The sequence below is a fragment of the Thalassophryne amazonica genome, chromosome 10 (assembly GCF_902500255.1).
Source record: "Thalassophryne amazonica chromosome 10, fThaAma1.1, whole genome shotgun sequence".
NCBI lineage: Eukaryota > Metazoa > Chordata > Actinopteri > Batrachoidiformes > Batrachoididae > Thalassophryne > Thalassophryne amazonica.
The window spans coordinates 102053789-102072463 of record NC_047112.1 but is presented as its reverse complement, the minus strand read 5'-3'; the positions used below and the strand labels follow the sequence as shown (position 1 = coordinate 102072463).

Sequence of the window (18675 nt, the reverse complement as noted above, 5' to 3'; positions counted from 1 at the left end):
AATGCGTGCAGTGCACAGGTCAAAGTGGTGGGTAACTTTCCTTTTCTTTTTTTTAACTATTAAAAATCTGTGGACTCAATCACATCCAGACTCCCAACACCTTTTACTGAAAACTAACAGCACTGATGGGGACAACTGCACGAGCTTTTAACAATGCGCTGCTACAACTGCTACAGATTAGTCACTAAAGCATACCCCGGTTGGCTGTCTGACTGTTTGTTGTTTCTTAAAGTCACTATAGTGACCAATCGGGTGCCAGAAAGAGTCAATAAGAGATCTACTTAACACCCAGTGGGTGAAGTTTCAATGAAATCCATAAAGTGGTTTTGGAGGCCGTGTGCTTATGAAGTCAATAATGTGATGCATCATTTAAACACAAAAGTCCAATTACCTCCCCTCGACAGTGTCAGATCGGAATCATTTTCCTTCACGCACATCATCATATGGTGTGCTGCCATTGTAGTTTCATTGAGATCCACCAAATGGTTTAAGAGGAGTTGACAAGATTCATAGCTAGACAGCACTCTGACAGTGGACAGTGTTTCTTATATGTACCCAAATTTTTGTTTGCAGAAGGAACAACAACAACAGTAGCAATAATATTTACCTTTGTTGATGATATAAACTAAAATCAATGTCAGACTCTGCCTGTAAAAAAGAAGAAAGACTTAATTAGAACACTTTTAGATTAACAGGCTGTTCCATTTGTAACCTGTATAAACAACCTACTCTAACAGAAATACTGAGCAGAATAATTTTCTGCAACAAGTACCACTCACCTGTAAAAGGCTTCCCTCGCCAAAATGTAGAACTTCTAAAATTGTGTCTGACTGAATAAATGCTGTGGAAAAAAAAAACAAAAAAAACAGAAATACTGTATAATTACCGTTGTTGAAACACACACATTAAGGCAAAAATGATAAGAAAAATAATAATTAGTCTCTCATATAATGTGAAATATTTTATAACATCTAAACAAGTAAACATCAAATCCAAATTGCATTAATAAGGTGTTAAAGTGCATATCTCTGGTAATGTCACATATGAGCTGACTATTATGTACAAGTAAAGAATTATGAAAATATTGATGTACTGTTTTATTTTTAATCCCATATGCCCTGAGAAATTAAGTCAAACATGGGGAAATTAGCTTGATTTCATCTGCAGCTAATAAACGCTCAGAAATGTTTGCCTGCAGGAAAAGTCAACTTCAGTGACATATTAGGGATCCGTTTGCAGCTCGAAATCTGTATTTGTGGACTTTGACAGTGAATTTGTCAAAATGGTGAACAAATGTGTTTTGGGAGGGTCCATCACAAGCAGTGGTGGTGTTTTACTTGTGCAGTTTTCCAATGGATAAGATTTTTGAGGGAGAAGTGGAAGTGTTTTGTATACACCTCCTGGAAAGACTCGAGAAATGCAGCAGAGCACAGCTTCAAAACTACTTGGAGCAGGAGTCATCCTTATGTTTAAAAGTGGGAACAGGAAGACTTTGACAGAAAGTGACTGACTTTGCAATCTTAATGTGAGAGACGTGGCATGGACACCGAACCCAATCCAAGCCGTTTAACATCATTAGTTGCTTACCAGATCAATGACTGTGGACAAACAAATGACAAATGGAAGCAGCAACACTGACAGTCATGTATTGCTATAATTTGCATTTTTTTCAGAACAGATAATGACTATGGAACTGGAGCAGCAACAATATTCTACATGGCTGCTGTGTGTGAACATAGGAAGACAAGTCATCTCTCAGGGTATGTATTTATTGTACTTTGTACTTTTCAATCTTATTTAAATGTATTTGATTTTGTGTGTGTGTGTGGGGGGGGGGGTCCTGAATATTAAAAAACAACCCAGATTGACGTGCTGTCGTGAGTACGAGCATGAAACTAAGTGGCTGCAGACGCAGTGGAGCGACTTTCAGCTTGCTATTAGTTGGTCCCCAAGGTTACGTAACGATTATGGATGAAAATGACTATTAATCTGTCATGCATTTTTCTGATGCATTGTGGCTACGTTTACTTTTATCAGCTATATCAGGTCCCACACAAGTTAAAGACTTGGAGTAAGTGATTTATAATCTGGTAAGTAATATTTTTTTAAAAGACAGCACTGACTCGAGTGAGATATGCACTTTAAACAGTCTGTCAGAGTGACCTGCTAGAAGTTGATCCATTTAGAGCAGTTGACCTGGCAAAGACCTTTTCAGAACACTGAAAAACTCAGCCCAATTTCACACAATCTGCTGTCAATATGAGGATGAGTGGTAGGAGTCAGCTGTAGATGCAGTTCAAACATAAAGCCTTGAAATCAGTGAGCATTAAGGCAGAATCTTAAAAAAAAAACAAAAAAAAACTACCATATTCCCAAAACAAAACTCATCTGTTCAAAAATCTTTTCATCTAATTGAAGTAATATTATGAGATGACTGCCCCCTTGTCCTTTCATCTCCTGTTAGTGTCACACAGGAAACAATTCAACAGACTGTGCTCCTCTTAGGTTTTGCACTAATCCCATCATACAAACAAGAATTTTCATGCACTACTTTTAGAAAACCAAACATCAACATCTGCACAAAGATCAGTCTGTCCAACGCTTGCCTCAAATATGGTAGTCTCCATGGGTTTATACCTGTCCAGGCCAGCCATGCTGAGCTGACAGGGGACAAAGGAGCAAATCAGACCATTGTTAGCTGGAGGCTCAGGATTGTTTTAACTCAAGATAAAGTTGTTGCATCAACTCATGTTACTGGCAATATGAATCAACAAGACTGGAGTGGCAAACACTGAGCGCACAACTCTGCATTTATTATACACTCATTCTACTCAAGCGAGCAGATGAAAAATGTGTCTTAAAATCTGTCTAAATTATCTTTACACAATAATTGTTAAAAATATACAAAGTACATTTCAGAGTTCATCTCAAAAAGTCTGCACAGCAGCAAGATATGAGAGAAAAAAAAGAAGCAGAAATTAAATGCTTTTTCCATCTTGAATCTGTAAATAATGAGAAATCCGCCCCAATGACAGCACTGAGGTGGATTAAGGTTGTCGATTGCTGTAAATCCTGGAGAAATGGAGGCAAGTCCTTTTATGTTGTCACGGAACATCCTGACTTCGAGTTTCATCTGACATGTTATCGTCGATTCACCAACATAAATTTGATCACCAAGATGCCTACAAGATGCCCACTCTACAGAGCAGAAAACATACATACATGTACATTTAGTATGTTTTTAATTGAATACATTTGTACCCAGTAATTAAATGTGACCTCCTCACTCCTGAGGCTGAAAATAACCAAAGATCAAGATGCTATTCCATTGAATGAACCACCAGCCAAAAAACTGCACTTCTTTGGAAGTGGCAGTACCAGCCTGGTTCAGAAGTGAACTACTTTGCCAGCAACCTGTATCTCATGCAATAAAGTGGACAAGTGGATAGTTACAGTTCATGAATTACATGATTCCCTAAGTTTGTCTTGATAAGCGTTAGGCCTTCCCAGTGCCTGTCAACTTATTAACATGAAATATCTTTGAAGCTTACCTGTCAAATCAAAACACTGTGAAAGCTTTTATTTCTAACTTCTGCAAGTTGTGCCAAGAAAACTTTCTAGCTGCAACAAAATTGGCTTGATATGTTAATGTTTGTATGCTAGTACGTTAATAAACATAAAAGGCACAATTATTTTGCATCCACCAATTTCTCAACATTATGACATCTCTGTATTGTTCCAAAGATTCTGACATTGAAAGCTATCCTTTTTAGTTTGCAGGTTTTCCTAAATTCCAAGCAACTTCTTGTTCTTCCACAGCATAAGTGGACATGTTTACAGTGCCTTTGAGGTGATTCAGTTGTGTTGCTCCTAATCATTGTTGTTCTTGTCGCAATTAATTTAAATTCCCTTTTGGAAGATCTCTTTGAATGGAGTAGTGGAAGCTGGCAGCGCAACAACGCCTGGACAACATGCATGGAGACAACTTATTTTAAATTATGTGCTCTACATCTGCCCTGTAGACAAGAAAAGCTTGGGAAGCTTGATGATGATGATTATTATTATTATTGATTTGGGTGCTTGCTATAACAGCAGAAAAGGAAAACAGGAATTTAGAAATTAATAAAGAATTACAGTAACATTTATGACATGTAATATACTTTTTGGGGGTATTCTTTTTACATCAACATGTAAAAAGCTGATATTTTGAAAAAATGAAAAAGTGTTAAGATACAGTCTACACAAGTCTAACATGTCTAAAAACATGCAGAAAAAAAAAACAAAAACATATGAGACGAGATCCAGATTACTTTTTTACGAGTTGAACCAGATTATCAAGAATAAATTGCACAATGTAAATGGATCAACAAAATTCTTGTATTTGTTTGAGTCCAACATATACACGTAATTGTTATATTAGTAGTTATAATTAAATAAATAATTTTATTATGGCAAGCGCAAATGAAGCTGTGTTGAATCCCAAAGGCAATGCAAGAAGCCAGTCTATCTCTGATGATGCTCTCAATACATGTCGGAGATGTAAGGAAACTGAAAAGCAGGTCAATAATATCAAATCAATTTTATTTATATAGCGCCAAATCACAACAAACAGTTGCCCCAAGGCGCTTTATATTGTAAGGCAAAGCCATACAATAATAATAATACACATTAATGTGCATGAATCGGCACATCTAATGTGATTTATAATACAATATAGTATAATGCTGACACCACTCGTGCATGTCATTTTCACTGATTTCTCTATTTTTCCAGGTTCTAGGCCTGTGCGGTTTAATTTTTCCCGATGGTAGAGATTTGGACTCCACTAACTAATCGTGTTAACGGCCGTGGAGTTTTTCAATCCAGGAAAACTCCTGTGTGCGTGTGTGAACCGGCTGTGTGCGTGTGTGAACCAGTTTGCTGCTGCGGAGAGGGGTGTTCTGAGATGAGGTGACTGACTCTCACTGCTGTTCCTGTAAGTTTGTGAGACGCCAGTTCTGTCGCTGATATTTGCAAAGCTGTTTATTTATTTCAGCCGATGTACTGGGGGAAGGCGGAGGCTCTGCCACGACGTGAATCAAATATCTGAGAAAGCGCCCCATTTAATAACGCAATATTTTTTTAACCAGAGCAGAAAGACAAAATCAGACAGGTAACGTCAATTTACCCAGACTGACTTCAGATATGAGTAAATTAAGTATTTTTTATAAAAATGTTTGTAAATGAGGAAGTGACCGTCCTGAAAGCAGTTCATGTATTCAGAGCGGGTGTGCCATCTAGTGTTCAAGAGATGAAACTTCAGCCGCTGACCATAAGTTTAATTCTTTCACCAAAACATCAAATCTAGACGTGCATCCTTCCAGCAAATGGTAACAGTAGTTTTGAGATCTGCATAAGAAATGTTAAAAATTACATGATATGTTTTTATTTTTTTTGTTGTTGTCATTTTTATTTATTTATTTTGATCAATTTACCTTTGCTAAGAGACCCATTCAGAAACACATAATATATCGTGATATATATATATATATATATATATATACACACATATATATATATACACATATATACACACACATATATATATATACACACACACACACCATTACTGTGTGAATTCAATTAATACAGCTATATGAATTTTAGGTCATATCGTACATCACTACAGGTTCCACCCCAGATTTCTCCTGTTTGTATATTTTAAATGTGTTGAACTTTTCAAATTATGCCCCTTTCACACCGGGCTTGCATACAGTTGCGTTGTGATGTGTATCAAGTACGCCGGAAAAATCACACAGATTTAGCATAGTCCCTGCGTAGGCTGATGTACAATGGCGTATGGTTGCATTCCTAGTCTTGCTTATAGTTAAGTACGGTTGTTTACTGTATGCCAACTGCCACGTATGTAGCCCTTGCCACTATATAAACCTATTTTCTGCCTCTCACAGTCCACTGCTGCCTACTTTTTGGGGGGTTTTGTGGAATTGTGCTCTGTTCTCAAAATGGTACATGAAAGCAAACATCACTCATGTTTCTAGACATACAGCGAGACACACTGCTGCCTCGTCAGATTGCAAAATTCAGAGACCGTTGTGCTCCCCCACCCCCCAAAAAAGAAGAAATTTTTTGTGCTCCCCCACCCCCCAAAAAAGAAGAAATTTTTGCCATTTAAACTCACAAGCATACTTAAACATCCCCGTTTGTTGTTTCTGCATTCTAAAGAGAAAGCGAGACAGAGGAACAAAGAGAGAGAGAGAGAGCGCAAGCTGTCTCTCTCTCTGTTCAGGAACTACTATCAAAGTAAAGTTATCTGCACTGGTACCACAGGGCTGTGAAATGAAAATTGTGAAATCCGAGGAAAGTTTGCAGGGGGTCTGGAGGGGGTACAGCCCTGTAAGGCACCCAGAATTAAATTTTTATCTAATGATACTTTTTCAGCATCTCCTGGAAGAACAAATCTCAAAATTAGTGGATATTTAAATGATCCTATATTCAACCTTTTATTTGACCTGTCAATGATGATGTTGAAATAACAGAATACGACGTGGAAGTAGCACCTGGAATGATTTTCCTTTTAATTGCAAACCAAATTATGCATTAACTCAGAACAATTAAACTACATGAAATTTATGAAGACTGAAAAGACTGTTACAGCATTTCAAAAACCACCGCTAAAGCTTGTAGAATATTTGGAAAATCAAGGTAAAATATCAATAATATACCTTATAGTAACAAGTCACTTATATTCTTGTGTAAATTCATGCAGCCTAAATCCATTCAAAGCCACAATGTCTTTTTTACAATGAGAGAAAGTCTAGATTAGTGAAAAAAGTCACATAATCTTGTCTAAAATCCAGTTTTAACAGCAGAATGTTTATTTTCCAGGGAGAGAAAAATTCTAGCAGGGTTTTCCTGAGAGCACACTTCACTTTTCCCGTTTCTTTTATCTTTCAGGTGTGTTGATGAAGCCAGAGACAATTCCACTGAATCTTTTCCTTATAGGACTTTTTCAAACTGTCTTTCTCGCGATCTCTCTGTGCGACGTCGCTCCGTGACAGACATGCTGCACAAATCTTCTTTTAAAAACTTGAAAGCTCTAAAAGTTTGGGATATCCACATGCTAAGTTTGGCTTCAGCGTCGCACAGGAGCCACACAGCGTCGCCGCAGCAACCAATCAGTGCTGCTTTATGACAAGTGTCGGAACAGCTACGCTTTGAGTAAGGCATTTTTCCTCCGCGAAATGCCACGGATCCAAGGAAACTGATTTGTATCTGTAACACACAGATCAGTTTCCGCGGACTTATAAAACTTACACGATGTCGTAAAAAAGAGCATTTTAAAAACTCAGTGATATTCACAATTTAAGAGTACATCACTAACACCCCACCACCCCTCCCCATGATGAAATACACAGAATCCCAGTATTGAATATTTTTGAACAATATCAAGCCAGTCACCAACATTTACTGATCCAGTGTTGTCTGACAACTAAACAACGGGCACAGAAAGAATACTATTAAAATGTGTTTAAGTGCAATCAAGACACCCCCCTCCCAGCACCCCCAAAAAAATAGTAAAAAAAAAAAAAAAAAAAGGAGGGGGTTTCGAGGCATTTAGTGAAGCATCCACGAAAATGTGTGCCTCCAAGTTTTCAATATTATGGCGTTAAACATTTTGCTAAATTTTATCAGAATTCCCAGGAATAAGATTTCCCAGTTGAAATCTGCATTGTCTTGTTTTGTCTGACAGATCATCAACATGCAGTGGCTATTGTTACGACCAATTGTAACAATTATTTCCATGCCATTTCTCACAACTTTCCACCTGCAAATGCACAGTGGAAAGTATACAGTAGTAGTACAGTATGTACCTAACCCCAAACTGGTGAAACAAAAAGATTCATTTTTTTTAAGAACATGCAGTAAGAGAGGTGTGCATTCAAAGTGAAAGCTTTGCCTCATTGAATGTCATGTTCCATCTTTCCTCGAATGAAATATTCGTTCCATTGAAAGAATGAAAACAGATCTGCGAAAACAGATCTTTGTCATGCAGGGTTCTTCCTAGTCAATGGAACAATGGTGCCACGCAGTTATACTGCCATCTAGCGCCGCTATAGTGTGGCATCATCTCATGATGTTTTTTAGCGGGACTTGGTGAAAATCTAACTGCGCGCAAACCCGCTTTTATGGGAAATTTCACACAAACAACTTCAGCTCTTTATTTTATCCTTTATTACATGTGATATTTTATTAATTTATAAACAGAAAAGGGACTTACATTTTGGTGTTCATCACTGGTACTTTGACGTCAATAGCCCAACACGAACTTTAAATAGGAGTCCAAAATTGTTCTCAGTCAAATTACAAACCACAATTCTGACGATGTAGTCCGTGATGCCATGCACAGACTGTGTACAGACTGCCATCTGCTTTCCTCACTCCAGTGAAAAATCACATCAAATTTGTCCAGTTTCATGCCTCCAGATGGCTTACAGTGTAGTGGATTTGGGGGTTTATTGTTTTAGAAGAATTAGCATCGTCAATTAGCTTCTTCAAATTGTCGTCCGTCAGCAAATCAAACTCATGTTTAGCTACACGCCGCCCCCGATAGTGTGAGCATACACGGTGGTCGGGGCATGCAATAGCACATTTCATATAACATCAAAACTGCACACTAAAAAGAACTATTGCACAGTCAATGAAACACAATGGCAAATAGTACCAATAACCCATGTCACATGACATATAAGCCACTAATCAAATGACAAGGATCCAGTCAGCCGTTATATAAAATGCATTACCACATCCATGATGCCACAGAATGAAAATGTGCACCAACTTTAAAGCCACTGTTCCGTGTGGAACCAAAGTTGTAACAAATAAAAAAATAAAAAAACAAAAAATAGACAAAAAGCACGACTGAAAGGTCACAACGGTTTCCTGTCATTGATCAATATAGGTCACGTGATCTTGAGGCTACATATATGTATTTGCTATTGATACCTCAATTCCCAAAATACATTAACCACAACCACTAATCCTACCCCTACACATAACAAAGCTGTGCTACATACGAACAGTATTAATACGGTTACCGAAGAATAGCCACTTCCATTTCTTAACACTAACCTTGATACACATGACGACTTACAATTCTTCACCCATGTATACAAACATTTCTTACAGCTCTCTATGCTTCTACGATGCCTGCAGAATTCAGGTTTTGGGATAGGTCTTCTGTACCTGCAGACAGTTTCTGTTCACCATCAGCATCAATTTGTGCCTGTGCAAATCAGTACACAGAAACAAAAGTCCCATGCCTCTGCTTGCAAAATATTTCCAAGAAACCACTGGTGCATGGTCAGAGGACACAAAAATAAAAACATTGCTTCATAAACAAATGCAGCTTTTTCATAATTTGCATGCCTTGTAAGCTAGAGGTTTGAAATACTGTAACCTTTTTGAGCTCATGTAAGACACTTATAGGCATCAGACGTGTCGATGTTGGCATTGTTCATCTCAGACATGTGTCCACCCAGGATTGGCAGGTTTGTCACTGACATATGATCAGAAAATCTGACAGCTGGACATTTTTCGACACACACGATAAACAGCACTTGTGTGCGGACAGATCCAAAGATAAAATCGCTCAGCCAGCCACGTTTACAAATAAGTCATTTGACTGACGAGCAGCATTTCCTTCATTTGAGGAAGTAATGGCAGATAACCTGCTTGCAACAGGGTTGATAATGCTGCCTCAACATGACTGCAAACTGCGCTGTCATCTGTTCATTCCAACGCATTAAGATCACACACTAACTTCTTTGCCGCTCGTATTAGCCGTGAAGCTAACAACCTGCAGTTTGTTGATTAGTAATATTAGATGTTAGCTAGGTGGACTGTTAGCTTAACCTAGCCATCAAAAGGAACTAACAACCAAGCTACCAGCGCTTATTGAAACAGGCTACTTATTGGTAACATTTTAATAATGAACTGCATTACTAAGCTACCTCTCAGCAGTGTTTGGAAGGCACCTACCTTAGCGAGGTTGTTAGCACGTTAGCTGTGACAAAGTTAACCCGTAACCACAAACAGTTCGTGGAAATGTCTGCGGAAGTTAGCACCAGCCGAGTTACAAACCTTGCTTATTTGCCCTCGCCGCGTGAATAAAAGCAATAAATACAATCCTCAACAGGGCGCCACATGATGTGGCTGTGTGAGAGTGGCGAAAACTCTGCGCTCCGTCTGGACTCGCCATGCTGCGGCGCTTCGTGTTCCTGTGACCGAAGGAAGCTCCGCTGACTCTGTCAATCATAACCTGGAGGGGGAAGAAAAAACACACACACACAACTGCAAGTGAACTCACTCACTTCTTCTTTTCCTCCGAGGCAACATGTATGCGCAGTGTGAATACTGCCCCCTGTTGACAGGAGTCAGGTTTTAAAGATCTTTAACTACAGGCTGATTTAATTTCAGCCAGTGAGGTCCTCACGCTACAAGCATGGGTGTCAAATATGCATGGGTGCAATTTATTGGCGGATGGGGGGCATGTCCCCCCACCTTTTCAACCAGGGGAGACAAAATATGGTATGTTCCCCCCCACCTTCTGACATATATGTGTGTACTTGAAACATGCTATGCCAGTCTTATGTGCAAACCGTGTCAGTCTTATATGCAAAACCATGTCAGAATAGTATGTCAGAATCTTTGTTTCTGCAAGTTTGTATTTTTAGCAGCATTGACTTGTTTACAACACCTGTTTCTTGTTTGTCACATTTGGAATTTTCTGGGACTGCATTTGCCCAGATTTGAAACCAAAAATAGTTACCTCTAGGGACTAGTGTCTACACATAAGTATCAATGGACCATATGCTAATTTACTCAATTCTGAAAGTTAGAAAAGGAAATCAGAAAAGCTATCTGGGACCTCAGAAAGCCCATCTGCAATTATTGCTTGATCTCCAAAATCAGTCTATGCAAGCGAAATTATGTTCAGTATGAGTGTTGTCATTAGTGCCACTTTGAAAATTAAATTCATGATAAGTAATTTATCCTAAATTTATAATCTGTTGTTTTTTCAAATCAATCAATCAATCAATTTTTTTTTATATAGCGCCAAATCACAACAAACAGTTGCCCCAAGGCGCTTTATATTGTAAGGCAAGGCCATACAATAATTATGTAAAACCCCAACGGTCAAAACGACCCCCTGTGAGCAAGCACTTGGCTACAGTGGGAAGGAAAAACTCCCTTTTAACAGGAAGAAACCTCCAGCAGAACCAGGCTCAGGGAGGGGCAGTCTTCTGCTGGGACTGGTTGGGGCTGAGGGAGAGAACCAGGAAAAAGACATGCTGTGGAGGGGAGCAGAGATCGATCACTAATGATTAAATGCAGAGTGGTGCATACAGAGCAAAAAGAGAAAGAAACAGTGCATCATGGGAACCCCCCAGCAGTCTACGTCTATAGCAGCATAACTAAGGGATGGTTCAGGGTCACCTGATCCAGCCCTAACTATAAGCTTTAGCAAAAAGGAAAGTTTTAAGCCTAATCTTAAAAGTAGAGAGGGTGTCTGTCTCCCTGATCCGAATTGGGAGCTGGTTCCACAGGAGAGGAGCCTGAAAGCTGAAGGCTCTGCCTCCCATTCTACTCTTACAAACCCTAGGAACTACAAGTAAGCCTGCAGTCTGAGAGCGAAGTGCTCTATTGGGGTGATATGGTACTACGAGGTCCCTAAGATAAGATGGGACCTGATTATTCAAAACCTTATAAGTAAGAAGAAGAATTTTAAATTCTATTCTAGAATTAACAGGAAGCCAGTGAAGAGAGGCCAATATGGGTGAGATATGCTCTCTCCTTCTAGTCCCCGTCAGTACTCTAGCTGCAGCATTTTGAATTAACTGAAGGCTTTTTAGGGAACTTTTAGGACAACCTGATAATAATGAATTACAATAGTCCAGCCTAGAGGAAATAAATGCATGAATTAGTTTTTCAGCATCACTCTGAGACAAGACCTTTCTGATTTTAGAGATATTGCGTAAATGCAAAAAAGCAGTCCTACATATTTGTTTAATATGCGCTTTGAATGACATATCCTGATCAAAAAGGACTCCAAGATTTCTCACAGTATTACTAGAGGTCAGGGTAATGCCATCCAGAGTAAGGATCTGGTTAGACACCATGTTTCTAAGATTTGTGGGGCCAAGTACAATAACTTCAGTTTTATCTGAGTTTAAAAGCAGGAAATTAGAGGTCATCCATGTCTTTATGTCTGTAAGACAATCCTGCAGTTTAGCTAATTGGTGTGTGTCCTCTGGCTTAATGGATAGATAAAGCTGGGTATCATCTGCGTAACAATGAAAATTTAAGCAATACCGTCTAATAATACTGCCTAAGGGAAGCATGTATAAAGTGAATAAAATTGGTCCTAGCACAGAACCTTGTGGAACTCCATAATTAACTTTAGTCTGTGAAGAAGATTCCCCATTTACATGAACAAATTGTAATCTATTAGACAAATATGATTCAAACCACCGCAGCGCAGTGCCTTTAATACCTATGGCATGCTCTAATCTCTGTAATAAAATTTTATGGTCAACAGTATCAAAAGCAGCACTGAGGTCTAACAGAACAAGCACAGAGATGAGTCCACTGTCCGAGGCCATAAGAAGATCATTTGTAACCTTCACTAATGCTGTTTCTGTACTATGATGAATTCTAAAACCTGACTGAAACTCTTCAAATAGACCATTCCTCTGCAGATGATCAGTTAGCTGTTTTACAACTACCCTTTCAAGAATTTTTGAGAGAAAATTCAGAGAAAAAAAATACAGTATGCGATAGTTAATAATTATTAAGAGCCTGTTCTTTCACATTTATGAATACATTTTACTACATTGCAGTTGTTGTTTTTTTTTTAATGAAAACTCAACCTATCATTCTTTTTGAGTTCTACACATGTGGTGATACCTTATTCACACCAGGATGTTAATGAAATCAATGCTGGCTATTCTCAGAATAAAGTATTTATATCCACAGTTTCAAATTGCATAAGTCAAATGGTGTCCACTTTATGGTCTTCTCAAAACATTAAATTTAAAACAGTGCTCAGACTGGGACCCGCAGCCTGAGGCGCATGTCAGGCTGCGGCAGGCTGCAGGCTGCACAGTAAAAGCAGCAAAGTTTGCTGCTTTCACTGCATGCCAATTACATTTTGATAATGGATCAAATACATTTGGCAGAAAAAAAAAATTTCAGAGGAAATTTTGACCCGGTCATTAAATGAGGCGCAGGTCCCAATTCAGGATTCCTGTAGATGTTCGGCGCCTCGTGACTGTAACTACTAATCCGTTACATACACCTTGCTCATGTTGGGAAAGTGTAAGTACACGGACCCACAACAGGGGGCGCAAATGAATGGACAATGGAATAGGTCAAATAACACACTTTACTGTTGTGAATATGCACAACAAGGACAACAGATTACAATAAAGGACAAAGTCAAATTCACACAGGTGTCGTGTGGGCAGGCTCGAAGATAGGAGACGCCTCTCCAAAGTAGAACCGGAACCACACGGTTTCCTCCGCCACCAGACCCCGGGAATACTGGAGCCGCCAAGTCCCGAACTCCCAGGTGGCCACTGCCTCCGCGTGTCGGACCTGGTACTGCTGGCGAGGAATAAAGAACAGTTAAAGGAGGGCGCGTTCGCACCCAGGAATCCGAACGGCAGGTAAGCTACCTCCACCTCTCGTTGGGAAGTTCTCTCAGAGAAATGCACAAAGTCACAAAGATCACTGTCAAACAGTTAGCTGAGTACGTTACCTTCTCGGTAGAAACGATATCTCGGCAAAGAGGTGGAGACGTCATCCTGCTGATATACTCCTGCCGATCAGATGATTGGTAACAGCTGTTGCAGGTGATGCGTGACAGCTGTCACCCTGGCTGCTCCTGTGAGGCGGCTGCGCCCTCTGGTGCCTGGAGCCCGCACTCCAGACAGGGCGCCCTCTGGTGGTGGGCCAGCAGTACCTCCTCTTCTGGCGGCCCACACAACAGGACCCCCCCCTCAATGGGCGCCTCCTGGCGCCCGACCAGGTTTGTCCGGGTGGCGGCGGTAGAAATCGGCCAGGAGGGCCGGGTCGAGGATGAAGCTCCTCTTCACCCAGGAGCGTTCTTCAGGTCCGTACCCCTCCCAGTCCACCAAATACTGGAAGCCCCGGCCCATCCTACGGACATCCAAGAGCCGGCGCACAGTCCAAGCCGGCTCGCCATCGATGATCCGGGCAGGAGGTGGTGCCGGACCGGGAGTACAGAGGGGTGAGGTGTGATGGGGCTTAATCCGGGACATGTGGAAAACGGGATGGATCCGCAGTGAGGCCGGAAGCTGAAGCCTCACTGCGGCTGGACTGAGTACCTTGATGATCTTGAACGGACCGATGTACCGGTCCTGCAGTTTGGGGGAGTCCACTTGAAGGGGTATGTCCTTTGTAGACAACCACACTGCCTGCCCTGGCCGGTACGTAGGGGCCGGGGTCCGCCGACGGTCTGCATGGGCCTTCGTCCTCATCCGGGCCTTCAGCAAGGCAGAACGGGCGGCACGCCACACCCGACGGCACTTCCGTAGGTGGGCCTGAACCGAGGGCACACTGACCTCTCCCTCAACCACCGGAAACAAAGGAGGTTGGTACCCTAGACACACCTCGAAAGGGGAGAGGCCGGTGGCTGCCGACACCTGGCTGTTATGGGCGTACTCGATCCAGGCCAGATGGGTACTCCAGGCCGCCGGGTGCGCGGCTGTCACGCAACGCAGGGCCTGCTCCACCTCCTGATTGGCCCGTTCTGCTTGCCCGTTGGTCTGGGGATGATACCCGGATGAGAGACTCACCGTGGCCCCCAGTTCCCAGGAGAAGCTCCTCCAGACTTGCGAGGAGAACTGGGGACCACGATCCGAAACGATGTCCGATGGTATCTTATGCAGCCGGACGACGTGGTGGACCAGGAGGTCCGCTGTCTCCTGGGCCGTCGGGAGCTTCGGGAGGGCCACGAAGTGGGCCGCCTTGGAGAATCGGTCCACTATCATGAGGATGGTGGTGTTGCCCTGGGACGGCGGGAGGCCCGTGACAAAATCCAGGCCGATGTGGGACCAGGGGCGATGGGGCACGGGCAGCGGCTGGAGCAGTCCCGAAGCCCTGCGATGGTCAGCCTTGCACCTGGCGATATAATCCCGGACGTCGGCCTCTAGGGACGCCCACCAGAAGCGCTGCCGGACAACTGCCACGGTTCTTCGCACCCCTGGATGACAGGAGAGCTTAGAGCCGTGACAGAAGTCCAAGACTGCAGCCCTAGCTTCTGGTGGGACGTAGAGTTTGTTCTTCAGCCCAGTCCCAGGGTCCGGGCTTCGTGCCAGGGCCTCCCGGACGGTTCTCTCTACGTCCCAGGTGAGGGTGGCCACGATAGTGGACTCCGGGATGATGGGTTCCGGTGGATCCGACAACTCCGTTTTGACTTCATCTTCATGTACCCGGGACAAGGCATCCGATTTCTGGTTCTTGGTCCCGGGACGGTAGGTGATCCGGAAGTCAAAACGGCCGAAGAACAGTGACCAGCGGGCTTGCCTGGGGTTCAGCCGCTTGGCGGTCCTGATATACTCCAGGTTCCGGTGGTCAGTGAAAACCGTGAATGGCACGGACGTTCCCTCCAACAGATGTCTCCACTCTTCAAGAGCCTCTTTCACCGCAAGGAGTTCTCGACTGCCGACGTCATAGTTCCGTTCGGCCGGGGTCAACCTGCGGGAAAAATAGGCACACGGGTGAAGGACCTTATCGGTCCTCCCGCTCTTGGAAAGCACAGCTCCTATCCCTGAGTCCGAGGCGTCCACTTCAACCACTAACTGTAGTCTTACACACCTCTCTGCAGCTTCTCTCCCCCTGCCATCCCCTCATTACCCCATCCCCGTAGAGACGGTGCCTGCTCCCAGACTACCAATAACCAGCAAAAATCTATTTAAGCATAAAAATTCAAAAAGAAAAAATAATATAGCACCTTCAACTGCACCACAGACTAAAACAGTTAAATGTGGTCTATTAAACATTAGGTCTCTCTCTTCTAAGTCCCTGTTGGTAAATGATATAATAATTGATCAACATATTGATTTATTCTGCCTAACAGAAACCTGGTTACAGCAGGATGAATATGTTAGTTTAAATGAGTCAACACCCCCGAGTCACACTAACTGTCAGAATGCTCGTAGCACGGGCCGGGGTGGAGGATTAGCAGCAATCTTCCATTCCAGCTTATTAATTAATCCAAAACCCAGACAGAGCTTTAATTCATTTGAAAGCTTGTCTCTTAGTCTTGTCCATCCAAATTGGAAGTCCCAAAAAACAGTTTTATTTGTTATTATCTATCGTCCACCTGGTCGTTACTGTGAGTTTCTCTGTGAATTTTCAGACCTTTTGTCTGACTTAGTGCTTAGCTCAGATAAGATAATTATAGTGGGCGATTTTAACATCCACACAGATGCTGAGAATGACAGCCTCAACACTGCATTTAATCTATTATTAGACTCTATTGGCTTTGCTCAAAAAGTAAATGAGTCCACCCACCACTTTAATCATATCTTAGATCTTGTTCTGACTTATGGTATGGAAATAGAAGACTTAACAGTATTCCCTGAAAACTCCCTTCTGTCTGATCATTTCTTAATAACATTTACATTTACTCTGATGGACTACCCAGCAGTGGGGAATAAGTTTCATTACACTAGAAGTCTTTCAGAAAGCGCTGTAACTAGGTTTAAGGATATGATTCCTTCTTTATGTTCTCTAATGCCATATACCAACACAGTGCAGAGTAGCTACCTAAACTCTGTAAGGGAGATAGAGTATCTCGTCAATAGTTTTACATCCTCATTGAAGACAACTTTGGATGCTGTAGCTCCTCTGAAAAAGAGAGCTTTAAATCAGAAGTGTCTGACTCCGTGGTATAACTCACAAACTCGTAGCTTAAAGCAGATAACCCGTAAGTTGGAGAGGAAATGGCGTCTCACTAATTTAGAAGATCTTCACTTAGCCTGGAAAAAGAGTCTGTTGCTCTATAAAAAAGCCCTCCGTAAAGCTAGGACATCTTTCTACTCATCACTAATTGAAGAAAATAAGAACAACCCCAGGTTTCTTTTCAGCACTGTAGCCAGGCTGACAAAGAGTCAGAGCTCTATTGAGCTGAGTATTCCATTAACTTTAACTAGTAATGACTTCATGACTTTCTTTGCTAACAAAATTTTAACTATTAGAGAAAAAATTACTCATAACCATCCCAAAGACGTATCGTTATCTTTGGCTGCTTTCAGTGATGCCGGTATTTGGTTAGACTCTTTCTCTCCGATTGTTCTGTCTGAGTTATTCTCATTAGTTACTTCATCCAAACCATCAACATGTTTATTAGACCCCATTCCTACCAGGCTGCTCAAGGAAGCCCTACCATTATTTAATGCTTCGATCTTAAATATGATCAATCTATCTTTGTTAGTTGGCTATGTACCACAGGCTTTTAAGGTGGCAGTAATTAAACCATTACTTAAAAAGCCATCACTTGACCCAGCTATCTTAGCTAATTATAGGCCAATCTCCAACCTTCCTTTTCTCTCAAAAATTCTTGAAAGGGTAGTTGTAAAACAGCTAACTGATCATCTGCAGAGGAATGGTCTATTTGAAGAGTTTCAGTCAGGTTTTAGAATTCATCATAGTACAGAAACAGCATTAGTGAAGGTTACAAATGATCTTCTTATGGCCTCGGACAGTGGACTCATCTCTGTGCTTGTTCTGTTAGACCTCAGTGCTGCTTTTGATACTGTTGACCATAAAATTTTATTACAGAGATTAGAGCATGCCATAGGTATTAAAGGCACTGCGCTGCGGTGGTTTGAATCATATTTGTCTAATAGATTACAATTTGTTCATGTAAATGGGGAATCTTCTTCACAGACTAAAGTTAATTATGGAGTTCCACAAGGTTCTGTGCTAGGACCAATTTTATTTACTTTATACATGCTTCCCTTAGGCAGTATTATTAGACGGTATTGCTTAAATTTTCATTGTTACGCAGATGATACCCAGCTTTATCTATCCATGAAGCCAGAGGACACACACCAATTAGCTAAACTGCAGGATTGTCTTACAGACATAAAGACATGGATGACCTCTAATTTCCTGCTTTTAAACTCAGATAAAACTGAAGTTATTGTACTTGGCCCCACAAATCTTAGAAACATGGTGTCTAACCAGATCCTTACTCTGGATGGCATTACCCTGACCTCTAGTAATACTGTGAGAAATCTTGGAGTCATTTTTGATCAGGATATGTCATTCAAAGCGCATATTAAACAAATATGTAGGACTGCTTTTTTGCATTTACGCAATATCTCTAAAATCAGAAAGGTCTTGTCTCAGAGTGATGCTGAAAAACTAATTCATGCATTTATTTCCTCTAGGCTGGACTATTGTAATTCATTATTATCAGGTTGTCCTAAAAGGTCCCTGAAAAGCCTTCAGTTAATTCAAAATGCTGCAGCTAGAGTACTGACAGGGACTAGAAGGAGAGAGCATATCTCACCCATATTGGCCTCTCTTCATTGGCTTCCTGTTAATTCTAGAATAGAATTTAAAATTCTTCTTCTTACTTAT

At 41.4% G+C, this 18675-nt stretch overlaps 1 protein-coding gene across 5 annotated transcripts in view; it reads right to left on the bottom strand.

Moving 5' to 3' along the window:
- tmem131 (transmembrane protein 131) overlaps positions 1-10379 on the bottom strand; it is a 99007-nt gene extending 88628 nt beyond the window's left edge. For all 5 annotated transcript variants that reach the window (XM_034180642.1, XM_034180645.1, XM_034180644.1 and 2 more), the window contains exons 1-3: positions 10141-10379; positions 780-841; positions 608-648 (exon numbers count right to left, since the gene is read on the bottom strand). In XM_034180642.1, coding sequence (XP_034036533.1) covers positions 608-648; positions 780-841; positions 10141-10315 — 278 coding nt within the window. In that variant the 5' untranslated portion in view covers positions 10316-10379. The remainder of the gene's footprint in view (positions 1-607; positions 649-779; positions 842-10140) is intronic.
- Between the last annotated feature and the right edge of the window lie 8296 nt (positions 10380-18675).